The following is a 21,505-nucleotide window of genomic DNA, read 5'->3' as shown; positions in this document are numbered from 1 at the left end:
GATCACACCGGTGTGATCAGTCTAGGCTGGTCCCTGGAGCGTACGATCACACCGGCGTGATCAGTCTAGGCTGGTCCCTGGAGCGTACGATCACACCGGCGTGATCAGTCTAGGCTGGTCCCTGGAGCGTACGATCACACCGGCGTGATCAGTCTAGGCTGGTCCCTGGAGCGTACGATCACACCGGCGTGATCAGTCTAGGCTGGTCCCTGGAGCGTACGATCACACCGGCGTGATCAGTCTAGGCTGGTCCCTGGAGCGTACGATCACACCGGCGTGATCAGTCTAGGCTGGTCCCTGGAGCGTACGATCACACCGGCGTGATCAGTCTAGGCTGGTCCCTGGAGCGTACGATCACACCGGCGTGATCAGTCTAGGCTGGTCCCTGGAGCGTACGATCACATCGGCGTGATCAGTCTAGGCTGGTCCCTGGAGCGTACGATCACACCGGCGTGATCAGTCTAGGCTGGTCCCTGGAGCGTACGATCACACCGGCGTGATCAGTCTAGGCTGGTCCCTGGAGCGTACGATCACACCGGCGTGATCAGTCTAGGCTGGTCCCTGGAGCGTACGATCACACCGGCGTGATCAGTCTAGGCTGGTCCCTGGAGCGTACGATCACACCGGCTTGATCAGTCTAGGCTGGTCCCTGGAGCGTACGATCACACCGGCGTGATCAGTCTAGGCTGGTCCCTGGAGCGTACGATCACACCGGCGTGATCAGTCTAGGCTGGTCCCTGGAGCGTACGATCACACCGGCTTGATCAGTCTAGGCTGGTCCCTGGAGCGTACGATCACACCGGCGTGATCAGTCTAGGCTGGTCCCTGGAGCGTACGATCACACCGGCGTGATCAGTCTAGGCTGGTCCCTGGAGCGTACGATCACACCGGCGTGATCAGTCTAGGCTGGTCCCTGGAGCGTACGATCACACCGGCGTGATCAGTCTAGGCTGGTCCCTGGAGCGTACGATCACACCGGCGTGATCAGTCTAGGCTGGTCCCTGGAGCGTACGATCACACCGGCGTGATCAGTCTAGGCTGGTCCCTGGAGCGTACGATCACACCGGCGTGATCAGTCTAGGCTGGTCCCTGGAGCGTACGATCACACCGGCGTGATCAGTCTAGGCTGGTCCCTGGAGCGTACGATCACATCGGCGTGATCAGTCTAGGCTGGTCCCTGGAGCGTACGATCACACCGGCGTGATCAGTCTAGGCTGGTCCCTGGAGCGTACGATCACACCGGCGTGATCAGTCTAGGCTGGTCCCTGGAGCGTACGATCACACCGGCGTGATCAGTCTAGGCTGGTCCCTGGAGCGTACGATCACACCGGCGTGATCAGTCTAGGCTGGTCCCTGGAGCGTACGATCACACCGGCGTGATCAGTCTAGGCTGGTCCCTGGAGCGTACGATCACACCGGTGTGATTAGAACGGTCAGTGCATCACGTGATCAACTGCTAAAATCAAATGTGCTTTCGTGCGTTGGCTGGCGCTGAGTCAGAGACAGGCGCGCTCAGAGCTGTCATATATCACAACTTTTCAGTGTTTTCATCCACATAATGTTTATTTTAGGTTTCAGACATAAGTACTAAAAAAACAATACATTTAGAGTTTGTAAAATACACACTGATGTCAAAGGAAGAGGCAATTATAATCCTTTCCATTATAATTAGTTATATTCATAATTCATATCAGATTCACATTGTGTAAGTAACTTAAAGTTTACTCTATTCTTCTCCCAGTTCACCAGCCACTTACTTTTATGTATTTCAGGAGAAGTGGATGAATTCATGTGTTGTAAATCCAACAGATCCGATTCTCTGAACTGCGTCTGCGGCACAAACTAAGATGGCGGCGCCCATCGCGCATACAGCTCAACTAACGCGATCGTTATAAAGGTGTTTAAACAACAAAACACTTCCACTTGCATATATTTGACAGTCGGAATATCAGATATTTCATGCCATTTCTAACAAATTTGTGAGTATTTCGAATAAAAAAGGAAAAATGACATAAAAACAGATCATCATTCATTCAGCTCTGTTGTTGCTGCGGTGTGTCACGTGACAAGCAATAACGCGTCACCTTGGAAACCATAAAGTGACACATTCTAAATAACGGTCGCCTTGAAAAACTCACGCTGGGGGGTCAGCCAGAATATTTTAAATTTACGTGTGAAAGGGTTAATAAAAGTACAATAACACGAAAAGAGGAGGCGTGTTCCGGCGCAAACGTTCCCTGGTGCTATTTTGCAGTTTCAGAAAACAATTCCGCCACTGACCAGGAGAAACCTCGTCTAAAGTCAGTGGTGCGTTATTCAGATGCTCATGCTTGGCCATAATGTAGAGTGTGCACAACGCACACACACTTCGATTCTCTCATCTACACAGAAGCAGCAGTTCACATTTTTGCAAATCATACATTATTACCAGGAAAAATATTACCACACGAGGGAAATCACTGTTGTGTCCATGAAGATGTGAAAAAAATAGGCATAAATCTAGCTTACACATTTACCCAAATTATGATACGCCTGTTTAACCGAAGCTAATTTGTGTGTGTTTCTCCATCCCCAATGTCACTTCTCTGTGTTTTACGTCCCTGACGAGAACGTCGGTCTCCTCGGCTGTGATCCGCTCCTGGCGTGCGTCTGGCAAATCCGCCGTTATAATAGCCATCCGCCATGGAACAAGCGCGCCTGCTCTTAAAGGGAATGTGAGATGACGCTCTGATTGGTTTATTTCACGTTACGCCCAAACCACACCTATGAGTAATGAAGCTACTTCAGACCAACACATTTTAGATTTGCGAGACCCGCCCACAAAGTGACTTGCGTTTCGCGTTTGATACTTGCGTTTCAGATCGTTCAAACAGGGCCCGCAGTGTTTCTGAGATCACAGTTTTAGGGCTGTCACGATAACAGAGGGATGCAAGCAACCGTGGTTTCCGTTTTCATAATGCTATGCCCTTCTTGATCAGTCTAGTGTAAAACAAGTTAATAATCATAACAAGAGTGAAGAATGTATTTTTTTCCACCAACTTTTTTAGTCAAGTCTCTGTGTGTGATTTTACACTAAACTAGATTTACAGACCATAAACATAGATTTACACTAAACAAGCCTAGAGAGAGAGAGAGCTTGACTGAGTGTGTGTGATTACTGCGTCTGTCCTTCTTCAGCTCAAATCATATATTTGTGAAAAACAAAAGTCCGAAGAGGAAAGCGATATCTTTGTCGTAGCATTCTGTCAACATTTAAAGGGTTAGTTCACCCCAAAATGAAAATTAGCCCATGATTTACTCTCCCTCAAGCTCATCCTAGGTGTATATGACATTCTTCTTTCAGACGAACACAATCAGAGTTATATTAAAAAATGTCCTGGCTCTTCCAAGCTTTATAATGGTGGTGAATGGCTGTTTCTGTTTTGAAGTCCATAAAAGTGCATCTATCCATCATAAAAGTGCATCTATTCATCATAAAAGTTCATCTATCATCATAAAAGTGCATCTGTCCATCATAAAAGTTCATCTATCATCATAAAAGTGCATCTGTCCATCATAAAAGTGCATCTATCATCATAAAAGTGCATCTGTCCATCATAAAAGCGCATCTGTCCATCATAAAAGTGCATCTGTCCATCATAAAAGTGCATCTGTCCATGATAAAAATGTATCTATCCATCATAAAAGTGCATCTATCCATCATAAAAGTGCATCTATCCATCATAAAAGTGCATCTGTCCATCATAAAAGTGCGACACCGACACACACACACACACACACACACACACACACACACACACACACACACACACACACACACACACACACACAGATGAGGTGGGAATCTATCCATAAATGTATATCAGAAACATACAGTTCTCCCGCTTTATGAAACCCTCGGCAATGAGTTCTCACTAATGTTTAATGAGTGCGAGTGTATACATATTTGTTCTCCTGTAATTCACACTCCAGAATCACTCCAGAGTGTGTATCATTAGACTCGGAGCACATCTCATCTGAGTTTCCATCCAAACACTATAAATACAGGACCGCAAAGTGTTCTTACTGTTTCTGTAGCCATGGATCATCTATCATAGGAATGTCATCTCAAAAAGTGTGAAAGTTTGACTGCAGTGTCTCTAGTCAAGGTTTCTGCTTGCATTCTTAGGCCAAGATTTGGCGGTTTATTGAACGTTTGGCCTTCTTTAATCCCTCGCTGCGTGTCCCAGCTGTGGTTTAGCTGCAGTAGTTGGAGTCAGGGATTGTGCTGGAGAACGCTGGAACAGACGAGGGCCTGTCTCTGCCCCGTGGGCTTCTCGAGGCCTCATGAATGTGCTCATACAGGGACTGAAGCAGGGGTGGGAGTTCTGGACTCGAGCCGCATGCCTGAAGCTCCTCTCAGAGACATGCTTCCCGTGCCTCGGCCCACTGCTTCAGTGTGTGTGGGATATAACCTCGCTCAAACCTCATGCAGACCACAACAACATCACCACAAACTAGGGCTGTCACAATATATCGCAATACAAAAATGCAATAATATGTATCGTGGATAATTAATTATTAATCCAAAATAAAAATTACTGTGTGAGAAAAAGTTTTCAAAGTTTTCAAAAAGTTTTCAGAGTTTTAGTGTCAGTACTGCATTAAACTACTATCTATAATGTTGAATATAATGTATAATAATGCAATGGGGGAATATTTGTGGGTCCTGATAATGCCAAATGTCTGATGTTACCAGTAAAAAGTGGCCAACATTATTATAAATATATCTAGTCAGTGACAGAAATCAAGCATATTCATCTATCATTAATATTGTTATTCTGGTGTCTCTATGGTCCTGCATTGGGTTTCAGCACCAAGTCCAAGAATATTCATTTACACACACAATGTAATATCAAATTTAGCATTTTAATCAACAGTAAAAAAAATTGTTAACCTTGTATGTCTTGGAGTATCGCAAAAATATCGTATCGTGAGTTCGGTATCGTGATATGTGTCGAATCGTGACATGAGTATATCGTTGCCACCCCTTCCATAAACTTTTATAGAGTTTACAATACAGCCTAGATATGATGTGTATGACTCTATGATATATATGATAAGAGACTTTAAGATTTTGGAGGAAAACATTCCATGATTTCTCTTTATCTAATGCTAGTGAATGGTGCCCAATGTAGACCAAGGCAAACATTTGTAGTTAAACAGTATTTAAATTTTTTTCTGAAAATGACTGATTGTTTCGCTAGAGAATGTCTGAATGCCAAAATTTGTCGGCTGGGGTCGTATGGAGCCTTTTGAAGCTGACTAAACATGGATTTTGGACTGATTATATTGTCTGCTATATTTGCTTCTTATTTATTAAATACAGGCAATTCATTGATGTAAAATTGATTAAAATTAAGATACAATTTATACAAAACGAAATTCACTTTAAAGAAAGGCTTTCTTTAGGCTCGTGCACGGCTGCCTATGACGGCTGCACGCGAAAACCTCACAACACCCTCCCCCTGTCGGTGATTGGTTGGAACACTATTTATTTTGGTTTTGAGTGGTTGGTGAAACCAACTGTTTTTGTGTGCAGATCTCAGAGCCTAGGCTGCCTACAGAGACGCGTTTTTTTGACGGCCTGCTTATGGGGCGGGCAGCTAGCGGATCGTTAGGAAAGATTAGATGAATGTGATCATTTATGTTTGGACCTGAAATCGCTGATACAGCCTTTAATGAAGTGGTCAAAATCATGTCTGACCCACTCCATGTCTCTCGATATATTGCGCATCCTATCTTACTCTTAAAAAATCGTAAAAAAATAACATTGTACTATTTTAACAAATATGAAACTAAATGCGATTATTCAATGGCTACAACACATATAGTAGACCTACAGACTTTTTATTTGCACAAATCGCTGCACATTCATTTACTTCTGAATTTTGCACACATAAGTTGAAAGGCATTTGTTTGTGCATAGTAAAACATATCTGCAACATTTATCAAGTTCACGGATAATGGTGCGTGCATTTATTAATCATTATCTTAGTGAAAAATGCAACAAGGACGAAGCATGTAAACTGCGTTGTTTGTTTATTCAGAATGGAATGGATCGCAAATGGATCCGAATGAAGGAACGTAAAAAAAAAATAAAAAAAATAAAATAAACGTGAACAATGATGAACACAGAAAATGAACAAGAATGAACTTTGGATGGCCTAGGAGGAGTAGGCCTAGGCTACTACTCTAATATAATTAAACAAGGTTTTAGAACATAGAATATTTTTTAAACAAAATAAATATTTTTAAAGCCTATTATCCCGGGCCCGGTGTGATGCGTGCGAGCGGAGGAGGCGCTGCGTATGACACGTGACGTGTTGCATTTTGTAACACAAGTGCTTGATCAAGGGCCCGGCCTCGGGCCGGGTCGGGTCAAGTTCGGGCTCGGGCTCGGGCAGAGAATCTAAGCTCTAGTTCTCGGCCGCCCAGAAGCAGTCTGAGGCGATTAAACATATTCTGCCCTCCGCTCCCGCAAGGCCACAGCAGCAGCCTCCATCCAGGCCACAGCGTGAGACACAGCATATCCACCCCTAAGCCTGCCAAACGCCAGGCATAAGCGGCGCTCCTGAGACGGGCAACCCGGAGTCGGAGTCGTTAGTTCTTCAGGAGATGGTAGCAGGACCACTCCTTCCCCCGGAGGAGGGCCGGGGGAGAATCCTTTGTTCTCCTTTTCTTTCCTTTTCCGCCGGCGGTACCCAATTTGTCAAAGAAAGAACTAACACAATCTCTGCCTCCGGGTCCCAAGAGGGCGCGGATGACAGTGGGCGACGCAACGCCTCGCTGCTCTCGTCCCGTCACCAGCTCTCTGGCAGAGGCGGCCCCAAGAGAACGCCACGCCTTCTCACGTCTCCCGCGTCAGGGCCGTCTGTTCCACCTTGCTGCCCCATGGCGGGTACACCTGTAGTTCCTCTGATCCCACTGGTTCGGTTCCTGGGAGCCTGGCTAGAGCTTCCCAGCCCGTCCCACTGGCTTATCCGAACGATCAGGCTCGGCTATGCGATTCAATTCGGGGTTTCGGGGAGTCCGCTTCACGATGGTGGGCAGGGACCCCCCCGCCATGCGAGCGGAGATCGTAGCCCTACTGGCGAAGGGTGCGATCCAGCCAGTCCCTCCAGCCGACATGAAGTGCGGATTTTACAGCCCCTACTTTATTGAACCCAAGGAAAGCGGTGGGTTACGGCCGATCCTGGACCTGCGTTTCTTGAACCTAGCCTTACACAGGCTTCCATTCAAGATGTTAATGCACAAACGCATTTTCGAATGCATTTTTCCTTGTGATCTGGAATGTCCAGTACGCACATGCTGACGTTGATAGAACGCAGTGTTTCAGGACCTCAGACCAGCTCTTTGTCTGTTACGGAGGCCAGCAGAAGGGAAAGGCTGTCTCCAAGCAGAGGTTGTCCCACTGGATAGTGGATGCTAATACCTTGGCCTACCAAGCCCAAGGACTGCCCTGCCCCCAGTGGTGAAAGCACACCTGGGCGTTGGCGCACGGCACCTCGCTAACAGACATTTGAAGAGCTGCGGGCTGGGCGACACCTAACACATTTGCGAGATTCTATAATATCCGTGTAGAGCCCGTGTCCTCCCGTATACTCACTTCAAGTAGCCAGTAAGTAGGACCTGCTCGGTGTCATTCGCTTGCTGCGCCATTCCCACTCCATGGACTGGATGCGTGCGCTAATTTCCTCAGGTCAGTTCCATAGTTCTGAACCCTGGGTTCCCCCAGCACTGTTGACGTCTAACACCTGTGTGCTGCCCCGTTAGGACGTTTTGCAATTCCCCTGCTGGGCAATCCCACGTGTGTATTTCCACTAAGTCTCCTCTGGTATCAGGTGTCTTTCCCTTTGCAAGACCACTCTTGCCTCTCTGAGGTTGTCATGTACTCCACCCTCCGGCTGGGTTGGTCCCCCTAGGTGGTCCATGTGTGTATTCCTAAGTCCTCCTTACGGGTAGGCAATATTGCTGGCATTTTCCTGATGGAATCTGCTACCCTGTGTACCTTGGTAACTCTTGCGTTAAGCCTAGCCCTTCGCTCGTGCTGGCCTCACGACAGGGAGCTGTTACGTCCTCTTGCCAGAACCGCTGTACCGTTGAACGGCCGGCACTGCATCCTCAATTTTAAATTTTACCGCGTGTGCTCGCCTGTTCGGGAAGTCGCAGTGACAGAAACAGTGACATTCCAGACAGTTTAAGTTTCAAGGGAGTAAAGCTTGTTTATGCCATTAAGAAAAGGAAAATCTGTCAAATAAATTTTGTTTTAAAGAAATGTTCATTTAAAAGCAGCGCTCATTAATCAGTGTATTATGTTCCCATTAAAGATGCGTGCATCAACCGTCGCCGAGTCCGCTGTTGAAGGTGACGATCATCCATTTATAATCACGCGTAACACAGAATAACTGTAGTTTGACCATCGGGTGCGGATCCTTAAATCAGAGAGAGTTATTGGGGCGGGAGGATGATTTGTTTCTGGCTGTGGATTCGGGTGACGCTGGAGCTCATCCGCGCATCTCTAAAGCAGTCAGACTCTACAGGCGCTAACAGCTCGCGGTGAACACGGCTAACGTGGTTTATCAAGTCAGTGGTATTACCTCCTGCATATTCTATCTGTGCGTGACATGAGCGCACACAGCGCGGGTCTTCTGCAGGTCGAGCTCACCAGGTTGTTCATCAAAGCCGAGATGTGCCCAGATGTGCCCAGATGTAGGCCTTTAAAGTAGTTGGAGCATTTTTAATTTCCTCGCGTCTCTCCTCCCTCTGCCACTGTATGCCACCGCCACAAAGCTCGTACACGACAAATGACGTCAGAAAAGCGTCAGTACATTATAATCGGTTATGGTCTATTACTGAACCGATACCGGATCGTCCTCGTCTGCATCGTAGAAACGATTCATTTTTACACCCCTACTTCTTATATAAACACACAGCGGGGCGGAGCTCGCGATGCAAATTCCGCAGACCAAGGTACTTTGCGTGCCATTGGCTCATTTTTTGCAACTCGAAGGTGATTGGGCTCTCGGGCGAGACCCCATTCGTCAGACGTTCTGATGTAACGTCTCCGTTCCCACCTTCAGGAAACGAGGGTCACGTACGTAGCCGAGACGTTATCATTATCTTGTTTAACATTCAATGCATTATTTATTTATTTATTTAGAGAAATAGGGACAGCGTACAATAAACATTAACCTCAAGGGGAGAGATGCATAGTACCAGGTTTTAGCTCGAGCTAATTTCCACCCGTAGTCCCTGGGCAGGCTGATGTTATAATAAAATACATCATACATCATACATCATACATACATGAATAATGGAATTTACATTGACCAAATAAATAATAATAAAAAAGTCTTCACATGCACGACATCGGTCAAAAGCCATTTCTTTGCCAGACGTGAGAACGTGTAAGAGTTTGTGCTTGAAGAATTCAGCTTCAGAATTAGGGCTGTGAAACTATTAATAACATCCAAAATAAAGGTTTGTGTTTACATAATATATGTGTGTGTGTACTGTGTGTAATTATTTTGTATATATAAATACACACACATGTATGTATATGTTTAAGAAATATTTGCATGTATATACTGTATATAATTATCTATAATTTATAGGTAACACTTTACAGTAAGGTTCATTAGTTAACTACCTTATGAACTAAGAATGAGCAATACTTCTACAGCATTTATTTATCTTAGTTAATATTAATTTCAACATTTACTTTTACATTATTAAAATCAAGGGTTGTATTTATTAACATTAGTTACTGCACTGTGAGCGAACATGAGCACACATGAACAGCTGTATATTTATTAACTAACATTAACAAAGATGAACTAATATAGTAACAAATGTATTGATCATGGTTAGTTCATGTTAGTAAATGCATTAATGTTAACTAATGAACCTTATTGTAAAGTGTTACCAATTTATATTATATATAAATAGAAATATTTGATATATAAATAACATTTTATTTTGGATGTGATTAATCAAAATCGATTTGACCAAAAAATTATGCAAATGTGTCATTTGTAATAAGACAAAACAGAAGGTTTGGCCCGTCCTTTATGAGTGATGTGGGTCAGCCACACGGTCCATGATGGACTGGAGAGATGAGATGAGTTTCACTGAGCAGAGAATGTGCAGAATCTGGCCTGGGGAAGTTATTCCAGTCACACTGTTCCCTTTGTCCTTCTACAATAACTTTGTGGAGGGACAAAGAGTCTCTGTGAGGAACACTGGAGTCAGTTCAGATTCTCCTGTGTTGTGCGGTACAGTCGAGGCTTTGTGTTCCTGCTCCGGGTCCAACCTGACGACCCCCTGAGGAAGAGCCGCGCTGAAACCTGCGGAGAACAACACCATCGTGTTCGGATCATTTCACTGACTCCCTCTTCGATCTCGTTCATCACAAGGAAAGAATCTTTAGTCGAGTCATTTTAGTGGCTTTAAATGTTATACTTTTAACAGCCAGATTCCCGAACACATCGAGGAGGAGCTCAGGGACGGACTCACGGGACCCTCGGGCTCACTGACCCATCAGTACACACCCCAGTGTAGCAAAAATAATTCACAGGGAACATACATATTTAATTGACCTTCCGAGGCTCTGGCTCATTTGTCATGTGACGCACACAGTGAATGTTAATGAATGACCCATCACTTCTTCAGCTGCTAATGTTCGTTACGATGGATCATTTCTAGGGGAGTAACGATTCCCTCATGTCACGATTCAATACATATCTCGATATCATATTATTGTGATACTCCAAGACATGATTAAAGGTCAACCAAAAATTATGAAAATGCTAAATTTGATATAACAATGTTTGTGTAAATGAATAGCCTAAGCCAATATAACAATATTCATGATTCTGAAGATGAAAATACAGAATTATTGTAGATGAATATGCTTTACTCTGTCACTGACTAGATATATTTATAATAATGTTGGCCAGTTTTTACTGGTAACATCAGACATCTGGCATTATCAGGCCCACACATATTCCCCCATTGCATTATTATACATTATATTCAACATTATAGATAGTAGTTTAATACAGTACTGACACTAAAACTCTGAAAACGTTTTCTCACACTGTAATTTTTATTTTGGGTGAATTATCCACAATATTGTTCATTTTTGTATTACGATATATAAAAAGTGATGATTTAATGTTGATGACACTGTGTGTCATTGAAAATGATATTAAATGTCCCCTAAACTAAGCAAGCCAGAAGCCAATGAAAAAAAAAAAGCAAAGTGATGATTCAGTGCTGATGACAATGGTGTGTGTGTTCAGGACTGGGGGAGGCGGACCTGAACCAGAACAATGGCTCTTCCAGCAAGAGTCCAGCGCTGAACGACTCCACGCGGGAGGCAGCGGACCAGAGCATCGGCGCGACCCCTGACCCCGACGGGCCCCGCCCACACCTGACCCGCCTGTTCTCTCGGGACGCCCCGGGCCGAGAGGACAACACCTTCACGGACCGCCCCTCAGAGTCGGACGAGCTGCAGACCATCCAGGAGGACCTCGAGTAGATCAGCTCTCGCCTCTCCTTCCTCAGAGACTCACTCGCTCAGCATGGCATCCGCAAGCTCCTCGCAGTCCACACTCCGGCTGGGCCGCGCCAAGAAGAGCCCGACCGTCATGGACCAGATCGGCAAGCTCTTCGGGGGGGAGAAGAAGAAGAAGGGAAAGGTGAGGATTGAGCAGGCTTTTCTCCAGCTACTGTTCTGCTGGCTCGACCGGCAGCTTTCGTGTGATTACCAGATGATTTCTCGCTTTTTAATGACTTTTATCTTTCATCTCAAAGTGTATTGTGTGCCAAACCTGCTGTCGTACAGTATATCCAGTATTGAGTAAAGCTGCGGTTCGGGATGTAATGGGATTTTACTGTGATTCAAGGATCGTGAGAATTGTGTTTATAAACGTGACTTTTTGCCTTTATAAGATTTCCATATGTTTGAGTCGAGTGTGTAACAGCTCTTCACTGACAGCACGCACAGCTCAGCACAGGCGGCACGTGTGGTGTATCTCCACATATCTATGAGCTGTTCATACAGTATATCATGAGCGCTGAACATGTATTTTATATCCACTTGAGAATCCGGTTAAACGCCTCAGGGTTTGGCTTGGTGTCAAAAATGAATTTGCATCTTTTTGGAAATGATTTGTTATGCTTGTGCATTTATGCAATTTCTAAAGCCTTAACTTTTAAGACACAAAAGAGGGAGGTGAATATTTGTTTCTTCTGAAATGTACACTTATTTAAGCCGTTAGATTGTGAAATGAGATCTCCGTGATGTAAGTTTATAGTCGTGACCTTCTCTTTAAAGTGCCAAAGGATGGTCAGCAGCGGCCGCAACAGAAAGGCTGACCGCTGTGGTGATCATGGCTTGGAGAGACTGAGATAGTGATGTTCCAGCTGTGTAATCGCCCCGTCTCAGGGAACTCGTCTCTCTCTGTAACAGTGTTCACGCACTAGTAACCCCTAAACACTGTGTGTCATCTGTGACAAGAGCTTGTGTAACAACCCTGACGCTGTTCCTGTCCTCAGCTTTCACATTTGCTTCATTAAAATATATCTAACAACACCAACACTGACTTATTTGTTCATTTGTTTAGAAACTAAATAACTGTTTGTCCAGATCTGTTTGTTTTTAACTGTGGAAAAAGCAAATCACCTTTTTTAATTATTCTAGAGCAAAAGCAAAGATATTGAGATGTGTAGTGTATGGCTTATCATCAGTATTTAGAAAGGTTTTAGGAATATCATCCAACCCTGATATATGATCCTCCAAATGTAGATCTGTCCATGCTGTGTCTGTATTGTGTAGCAGATATATCAGCGTGTCATCGGTGTCAGCGGAGGATCGTTACGGTGTTGGAGAACATGAACTGCACATTCACAGGAAGATCTATAACCTGCTTTTACAGCGTAGATCAGGTGAATGTGCAGTTCAGGCAGACTTACAGACGGGTTTTGCTCTAAGCAAGAGTAAGCCGTTCTCAAAAAGTATTAATATAATCTGATCATATTGTACTGACAGAAAACTGCTAGTTGATATACGTATACTGAACACAGATGCTAACACTGTCCCTGCTAATACACCTCCCGGTTCTTCTTCACAAGCGGTGTTCCTGACTTTAGGGACATCTGGAGGAGACGTTCGTGTTTCATGAGCCACACACTCCATTAAACCATCAAAATATGAGGAAAATATGTTCGATTTTAAATAGGCAGTAACAAAACATTAAGCTTGGTTAGGGTATTTATCTATGGAAGCTTGTTTCCGCCACAGTGTGAGAAATAAAAAAGGTAATTGCGACTTTTTAATCTCACAATTCTGACTTTTTAACTCAGAATTGCGTGTTATAAAGTCAGAATTATGAGATATAAACTCGCAATTGCAAGAAATATACTTGAAATTCGGACTTTTTTTCTCAGAATAGTTTATATCTCACAATTCTGACTTTATAACATGCAGTTGGGAGATATAAAGTCAGAATCGCATGATATAAAGTCGCAATTGCGTGTTATAAAAGTCAGAATTGTGAGACAAACTATTCTGAGGTAAAAAAAAAAGTCTGTCTTCGGACTTGGACTTTATATCTCACAATTGTGAGAAAAGATGTCAGATTTGTGAGATATAAACTCGCAATTGTGAGATAAAGTCGCAATTATCTATTAAAATGTTTTGTTCTGTGGCGGAAACAAGCTTCCATATTTATCTGACAAAATTGTTTGGCAAATAAAGTCAAATTACAGCTATAGGTTTTATTTTACTATGCAAAAAAACAAAACAAAATAATGCATATAAAAACGAAAATCTGACAGGAAGAAGCAAACATTGATTACAACATAATCAGTTATTAATATTTGTTTGGTTCTCTCTTGTTTTTGCTTGTGTTCATCATTTCTTTGTTTGACAGGACAAAAATTATTTTGCAATATAATCGATCCCAGCATGACTGATAGTTTCAGTGTTACGGTGGTCAGGCAAAATAAATCAAATTTTCTGTCCATTTGCTTTTTTTGTCAAAGCAAAAGTTCCAAATCCGGAGCAGAAAGTGCGAGTTGTTAGTGCCGTCTGACCTCAGCACAGGCCAAACACAGCCGCCAGGACCGCGGTATACACCTTTCTCCAAACTACATGTGAAATGATGTGTGGCACTTCTGATTTGGAGAACACACACTCAAAAAGACTGAAACAAATCATTGTAAACAAAAAGGTTGTGCTACAAATCCATTGTTTTGAATAAATTAGTTGTATTTTCCTTATGCTTTGTTTACCATCAGGAAAAATGACTTAAAGCTTGTTATTTTAATATGAGGAGAATATCTGTGGCAAGAGCTCTGATCAGTCCGCTGCTGTATGCTGGTCCTCACCTTCTCCTCACTGAAACCCCAGCTGGACAGACAGCCATTACTTCATCAAGATTTGTTCAAATAAACGCTTCGCTTCAGGTTGATAGTTAGTGCTCGTAAACGGCTGAACATTTCTCTCCTCTGCTGAACACAAAAGAAGATGTTTTGGAGAATGGTAACCAAACATTCTCGGTTCCCTTTGACTTCCAAAAAATACAGGACCAACATTCTTCAAAATATCTTCTTCTGTGTTCAGCAGGCTTGGAAAGACTTGAGGGACTATCCCTTTCAGTGTGTAAAGACAAACACATCATGAGTTCAAATGGACAAGGAAACATAAATAACAAGGAAGTAAAATGTGAAGAATAAGGTGAAAGGCTCTACTGAATACTTGATGAATATTAATTAGGCCATGGTGACATTGATTGGTAACCTTCATTGCATCCAGTCAAGTAACCTAATTAATATCTGATGTTTTATTAACAAAGTTTGGGAGAAGCACGTTCAGATAATTAACACGGGAGGAGCATGTTCAGTTAATCAGCTCAGTTAACGAGATAAGAGGATTATACACAGCAGACTTGCCTCTATTCCATGACAGTTTCCCAGCATCCCTCCTCCATCTCCTCACTTCTAACTGTTCCTTTCCCAACCCGGGATACGGGAGTTCATCTGGGTTTGCATGGCAAATACACATAACCTTTACTCTAACTGGTTATATGTAAGTGTGAACTTGTGAAGCTCAGTCTAAGCTACAGCTACAGAGGATGAAGGTTTCTAAAGCCTCGTTCAGACTCGGTTCACATCTGATTCTGTGCACATCCGGCCCGTGCATCATCCAGTTATTCCACTCAATCTGGCAAACTAAAAACTGGTTTCTGTATGAACCAAAAAAATGAAAGCTGGTGTACCGTTGAGGAATACGTGAAAACCGTGAACATTTCTTGAATATTCCCCCAAGCAACACCAGCTTAATGTTTTTTGGGGTTCATACAGAAAAACAGTAAACCGTATAAACCGTTTTTCCTGTTTTTTGTTTGCCAGTTTGGATGGAATAGTTGAATGATGTGATGATACACGGACCATATCCAGTTCACCCTTCGCAGGGAGTTTGATTGACAGGCGGTCTGACCAATCATAATCCGCCATCTGCCGAATCCGCCATTTTGTCCGACAAAGCAGTCAGGAGAGATAGTAGATTAACGCTGGAGGATCTGAACTTGAAGAACGGAGTGTCCTGACGTCTTTCCACGGTTGAAACAACATTCCTTCTGATGTTCATTCATGTTTATTTGATGCTATAAATGAACTAGAAGGCAGAGATGATGGGTTCACGAGCAGCTTTAACTGAGGCTCTACAGCGATCTGTCAGAAAAAGAGCCACAAAACGGTATTTTTTGTTGAAATTTCTTTAAAAAAGGATCAACTGCTCCAGAAGTACCCTGGTCTGTCCTGTCTGCCAGTGCGTTGCCAGTGTCCTCTCCGTGATGTGTGTTTCACTGCGTGAGAACATGAGTGTGTGGCGTGACAGCGCAATGGCTTGTCGGACATAGCAACAGTAACTAAAGGGGGCGGGTCTTTTGGGGGTCGAACGGTCATTTGGAATCTGATCAGATTTAAGTGTGAAGGGCAAAACATCACATGAAATGCAGTTTTTACAAATCCGTTTCGAGCTTCATTCATATGTGGTTTGAAATCCTATTCAGATTACATTTCTGGAAATCCGTGTCAGTCTGACCGCTCTGATCGGGTTTCACATGGTTTATGTCACTTTCTCACGCCATGTAAAACGTACACATGTTAGACCTTGTTATAGGAAGCATGCTGAAAGTCGCTGCAGAAGCAAGGTTGTGTTGTTGAGCCGGTCCAGCAGAAAATGACAGTACAATAAAGACATGTTTTAAACCGGCGGAGACGACAGTACGGAGTAAAGCCTGTGTCTCAGACGGCATCAGCGTGGACTTCTAATCCTAATCGGATACACGGATAATCGGATTAGGACTGTCAGTGTGAACATACAGTAGCCTAAGGCTCAATTCCCACTGTGAGCCATCGAGCTCAAGTCAGATTTATTGCTCAGATCCGGGTGTTGTACAGATCATGGGCCTGAACTGACCCGCACAAAGAGCAATGAGAAGAAGCCACACAGAACGAGTCATACGGAAGTAGACATGGAGAACATTAAAGTAAGTATATTTATTAAAATGGTTAAAAGTATTAGAGTGATCTGCCGCGGAAGCCAGTGAAGTTACGCACAGGCAATATAAAACACAAACACGAAGATGCAAAAGGAGAGCAGAGTTATTAAGCCTTCATGATACGAGGTCTCGTGTGTTGCTTGGATGAGCTGTTACTGTAATACTGTTCTGTCACATCACTGTACTTCACTGACTACCTGTCACTACTGTGTTGATATGATAACTTTGGGAATGTTAAATCTTTGAAGCGTCTCCAGTGAGCGCAGAATAGTGCCGAATGTTGATCTAGATCAGGGGTGGCGAACTCCAGTCCTGCAGAGTTGAGCTCCACCCGATAAGAACTCAGCTACGCCTGTAGCTCTCGAGGAACCCTCAGACCTTGATGAGCTTGTTCAGGTGTGCTTGATTAGGGTTAAAGCAAAACTCTGCAGGACCGACGTTCGCCACCACTGATCTAGAGTAACGTAGAAGTCGCATGAATTCCGATTTGACTGTTCAAACTGAGGTCGCATTGCAAAACATCTGACCTGTATCGGATTTAGGACCACAAATGGAAGCGGCAAAAATGTGGAATTTAAAAGATCAGATTCCATGTGGTTTGTGCCGATCACACTGTCATGAGAACAGCAGATCTGAGTCACGTGAGAGCAAAATAATCGGCTTTTGGCCACATTTGCCTGCAAGTCTGAACGTAGCTTAAGAGTTTGGACTGCTGGAAAGTTTAATAATCAGAAGCAGGGGCAGAGCGAGGGCATGGCTTCTGGGGCTTTTTCAAACATATCTATGCTGAAATAGTTCTGTGGACGCCATCGGCTCGCCCGGGGTGTGAATGGCACGAAGCGACTCCAGAAGAGGAGGTGGCGGGCGAGCTGTGACATGTGACTGGGGCGTACACCCCCTTAATGGAGACGTGCCTGAGCACCAGGTCCCTGTGTTCGCATGACTGATCTTGCGGTTTATGGATTTAAAAAGGAGTTTATTGCTTCCGCTAAAGAAAATAGTCCGCTCCGTCTCTACGGTTAGAATCCTGCGTCCATAGCAAGATATGAATATGAGTAGGGGTGGATATGTATGTACATATGGGAATGTTATGTAAGGGATAATGTAGAGCGAGGCGGTTGTTATAGCGAATACACCCCCTTCAGGATTCAAGCTCCGCTTCGCGTCGGGGTCCCGATCAGCCTGTCGGGGGTGTATTCGCTATAACAACCGCCTCACTCTACATTATCCCTTACATAACATTCCCATATGTACATACATATCCACCCCTACTCATATTCATATCTTCTCAATTTAAAATTCTAATGCCAGCTGGCACAAATGACATCTGATACACATTTGTACTCGCCCGAGGTTGTCTAAAACGTCTCCTTGATGGTCACAACTGAAATGTAGAATGTAAGGGATGAGAAGAATCCTCTGTAATAGAGCAGAGTCTTCTCCGATGAGCTTGATGAGCGAGTGCTGTGCTCTTCCTGGTAGACCTGTGGGGAGCGGCTCCTGATGCTCATCTCTCTCGCCAGTGTCCACTGGCTTGTTCTGTTCTGAAGGCGATGCCAGTTCATCAGTCACTGGCGTAACAGAGAACATGACTGACTGACAGGGAACAAAAATTAAATCATATCGCTGCCATAAATGTGTGAAAAATGTCTCTGGACCAACTCAATGTTAATGTCCAGCCCTGAATGTTGTCAGTGTCTGGCTCCCCTGATCAGAAGTGTGTAGAAGTGTGTAGAAGTGTGTAGAAGTGTTGAAGTGTGTTGTCTTCATCACAGGGCTCTTTTCGAGGAGGGTTGTCTGCGTCCCCTCAGAGGAAAAGCGCGTCCCCGCGGCGCCGTCCAGATGAGAGCGCCGTCATGCACTTCCTAAGAAACATCGTTCGTATCTTTCCTCCTTTTCACTCTTCCTTGCATCTGACAAACAATAAATAAATAAAATATTTTTAAAGATTCTCATTGTAGTTTCTCCACCCCCCCCCCCCCCCATCAGGTTTCTCCCTCTACCCCCAAATCTAAGGTAAGTCTCAGTCTTCTGAAGTCATTTCCATATGAGAAATGCATGTTAACATTATGCTGACTAATATTTTTAAACATCATGATTTGCCTTTGATTCATTACATGCAGATGTTTGATGAGGCACATAAAGATTTGAACTGAATTCAGGGTTTGATCTCACTCAGTCACACCCAGGCATCAGTGGTGTGCAGTTTTATACAGTTTTTTTTATCAATTAAATGTACATTAATTTCCCAGTTACACTTAATTTTGTCACATTTTCCTAGTTAAATAAACATTACTTTACATTACATGAAAAGAAACCAAATGCAATTCTCTTTTGTATTTTATTTTACATTAACAATGTAATTAATGTTCTGCATATTAAAACCAAGTATAAATCTCATTAAGTTAGTGTTTTTTACATGTTTTCCTAAATAACTAAAGGCAGTAATCATTTAAACAATATATATTATTTGTGAACTGGTGTTCAACTTATTTTCGGATCATCCGTCATTAAGCTCGGTAAACTGGTCACAGACATGAAGATGGACCGGTGATTTCATCTGATTACTCACTTACAAACCCACAGTCATCGTGTTTACTATGGAGTTAATATTGTGCCATAATTAAACAAACAAATCCAGCATTTTGCAAACAAACTCGATCTGCTTCGCAAAGGAAAACTCGACTCGCAAACAAACAGAGAGCAATGGGCAAGCACAAAGGCCAGTTTGAGTGAAAATGCAGTAACACATATGTATTGTGTTTTACAAATATAAATAAAGGAGCCTAGATAATACTTCACAAATAAATACAAACCATCCTATAAATTGCATGTAACCTTTAAACAAATACCAAATCTAGTGCATACAAATGCATATCTGTCTGTTATGATTGTGTGACACTTGCCTTTATATGAGATCTGCCGGCTCGATTCTCTCACAAATGCAGCTGAGCAACTTCCTCTTCTAGAACAGTAGATGGCTCTAAACTAGAGTATTAATATAGCGCTAGTCTCCCGGAGAAGCACTGATTTGAAACTTGGCTTTGCCAGAGCTGAGGAGCCGGTGTTTCTGTCTTACTTTATCTATTATTACATTTTTTAAAGCTTTTCTTTTGCAAAATGTTTATTACATATCTAGACACATTAGCACTTAGTAGCACTTCACCCTCTCTAGGATAGGGGAATCTATAAGATGAAAGCTCTTTTCATTTTCCTCAGCTCTGGCAAAGGCAAGTGTCACACAATCATAACAGACAGATATGCATTTGTATGCACTAGATTTGGTATTTGTTTAAAGGTTACATGCAATTTATAGGATGGTTTGTATTTATTTGTGAAGTATTATCTAGGCTCCTTTATTTATATTTGTAAAACACAATACATATGTGTTACTGCATTTTCACTCAAACTGGCCTTTGTGCTTGCCCATTGCTTTCTGTTTGTTTGCGAGTCGAGTTTTCCTTTGCGAAGCAGATCGAGTTTGTTTGCAAAATGCTGGATTTGTTTGTTTAATTATGGCACAATATTAACTCCATAGTTTTCAGGCCATTTTAAGTTTGATTTTGATGTGACAAAGTGGTGATATCTAAGTGGCTTAGCTGTTTACTTAATTAGTATTCCCTTTAACACCATCATTTTGTTCATTTAGACTGATTTGTGACCCAGGAAGAAAACAAGAGGCAGGATTTATCACACAAACCAGTTATATCCGATCATATCCAATCATAGTGCGATGGCATTGCCTCCTCTCATGTGACTTTCCCTCATTCACTCACTGACACACTTTGTAATATTTGTGTTGTTTTATGTTTTATTTTATTATTTCCTCATCCAGTGTTTGAGGAGGCACTGCCTCGCTTGCCTCTTTAGAGGAAATGCCCCTTAATATTATATTTGATAAGATTTTATAAGTAATCAGTAGCTCTGAATTTATCTGTCCTTTTTCGTGATCATCAACTGGCTTTTCTTTGCCATGACTCAAACACTAACCTGACTCCCCGACTCTGGAGACCCGCTGTGACAGATACCGTCTGCTGTGTTCACAGAGAGAGCAGAAATCACAGAGCAAAGGCCAGAAGGGGCGCGGAGACAGTCAAGGCTCCTTAACCCGCATCTTCAAGAGGGTAAAGCACACTCACTAATGTCCACACACTCCTCATCACTAATGTCCACACACTCCTCATCACTAATGTCCACACACTCCTCATCACTAATGTCCACACACTCCTCATCACTAATGTCAGTGTGGCGTCGCTGGCCGGTTCTCATGTTGGTTCTCTCTTTCAGGGAGGAAGCCAGTCCGCCTCATCCGCCAAGCGCTGAACCATCACCTCTTCTCCTTTAAACACAGAGGATGACAGATTCAATCTTTTTATTTTTCTAATACAGTAACAATGACTTGAAGAGGCTTCTGCATTGATATGCTACAATCTGAATTGCTCCTGTTCGGTCCTGTATCATGTAGTTGTGTATAATCTTGAGTGTCAGCATGTTTGTCTTGTTGAAACGCTTTGGTCTCGTCTCTGTAGTGTTACTCTTACCTCGTCTGCGAGTGTGTGTGTTAGACCTCAGATGTGTTTTCTACACTCTTCATGTGTCCGTGAACAAAGAGTGATGCGGTCTGCGTCCCGTAATCCACTAAACATGTTGTGCATGTGCTGAGATCCACAACACATGACTTCCGAACACACACGGGCTTGTTCAGTGTTTAACTCCATGACTGATGTATGTGCCCTTCGCTTGTTATAGTTCCAGCCTTCATTTTCTGTTCATCAGGAAGATACAAGTTTCCAGGTTAAAGTCATATGAACACCATTATGTATCTCACACTTGATACACTTTGTATGTTATTTTAATTTAACATGCTTTATATTAAAATCAAGTCACGTATC

At 43.2% G+C, this 21,505-nt stretch overlaps 2 protein-coding genes across 2 annotated transcripts in view; both read left to right on the top strand.

Moving 5' to 3' along the window:
• LOC311306989 (myelin basic protein-like) overlaps positions 1-12,644 on the top strand; it is a 27,830-nt gene extending 15,186 nt beyond the window's left edge. Inside the window, exon 4 of the mRNA XM_084435669.1 lies at positions 11,346-12,644. Within this exon, the coding sequence (XP_084291795.1) occupies positions 11,346-11,584 (239 nt within the window). The 3' untranslated portion in view covers positions 11,585-12,644. The remainder of the gene's footprint in view (positions 1-11,345) is intronic.
• mbpb (myelin basic protein b) lies at positions 11,612-21,505 on the top strand. The gene is made up of 5 exons (XM_084435668.1): positions 11,612-11,744; positions 18,389-18,490; positions 18,603-18,629; positions 20,660-20,737; positions 20,901-21,505. The coding sequence occupies exons 1-5, from the start codon at positions 11,628-11,630 to the stop codon at positions 20,934-20,936; spliced, it is 360 nt and encodes a 119-aa protein (XP_084291794.1). The 5' UTR covers positions 11,612-11,627; the 3' UTR covers positions 20,937-21,505.

The sequence above is a fragment of the Rutilus rutilus genome (genome assembly GCF_951802725.1).
Source record: "Rutilus rutilus genome assembly, chromosome: 17".
NCBI classification, from domain to species: Eukaryota; Metazoa; Chordata; class Actinopteri; order Cypriniformes; family Leuciscidae; genus Rutilus; species Rutilus rutilus.
This window is presented reverse-complemented; position numbering and strand designations above follow the sequence as displayed.

Bases quoted from the DNA above. Each gene is read 5' to 3' on its own strand.
- mbpb (XM_084435668.1), top strand. From the start codon at position 11,628: ATGGCATCCGCAAGCTCCTCGCAGTCCACACTCCGGCTGGGCCGCGCC. The intron at 18,630-20,659 runs GTAAGTCTCAGT...CTGTGTTCACAG, and splicing joins CCTCTACCCCCAAATCTAAG to AGAGAGCAGAAATCACAGAG. The intron at 20,738-20,900 runs GTAAAGCACACT...TCTCTCTTTCAG, and splicing joins TAACCCGCATCTTCAAGAGG to GGAGGAAGCCAGTCCGCCTC.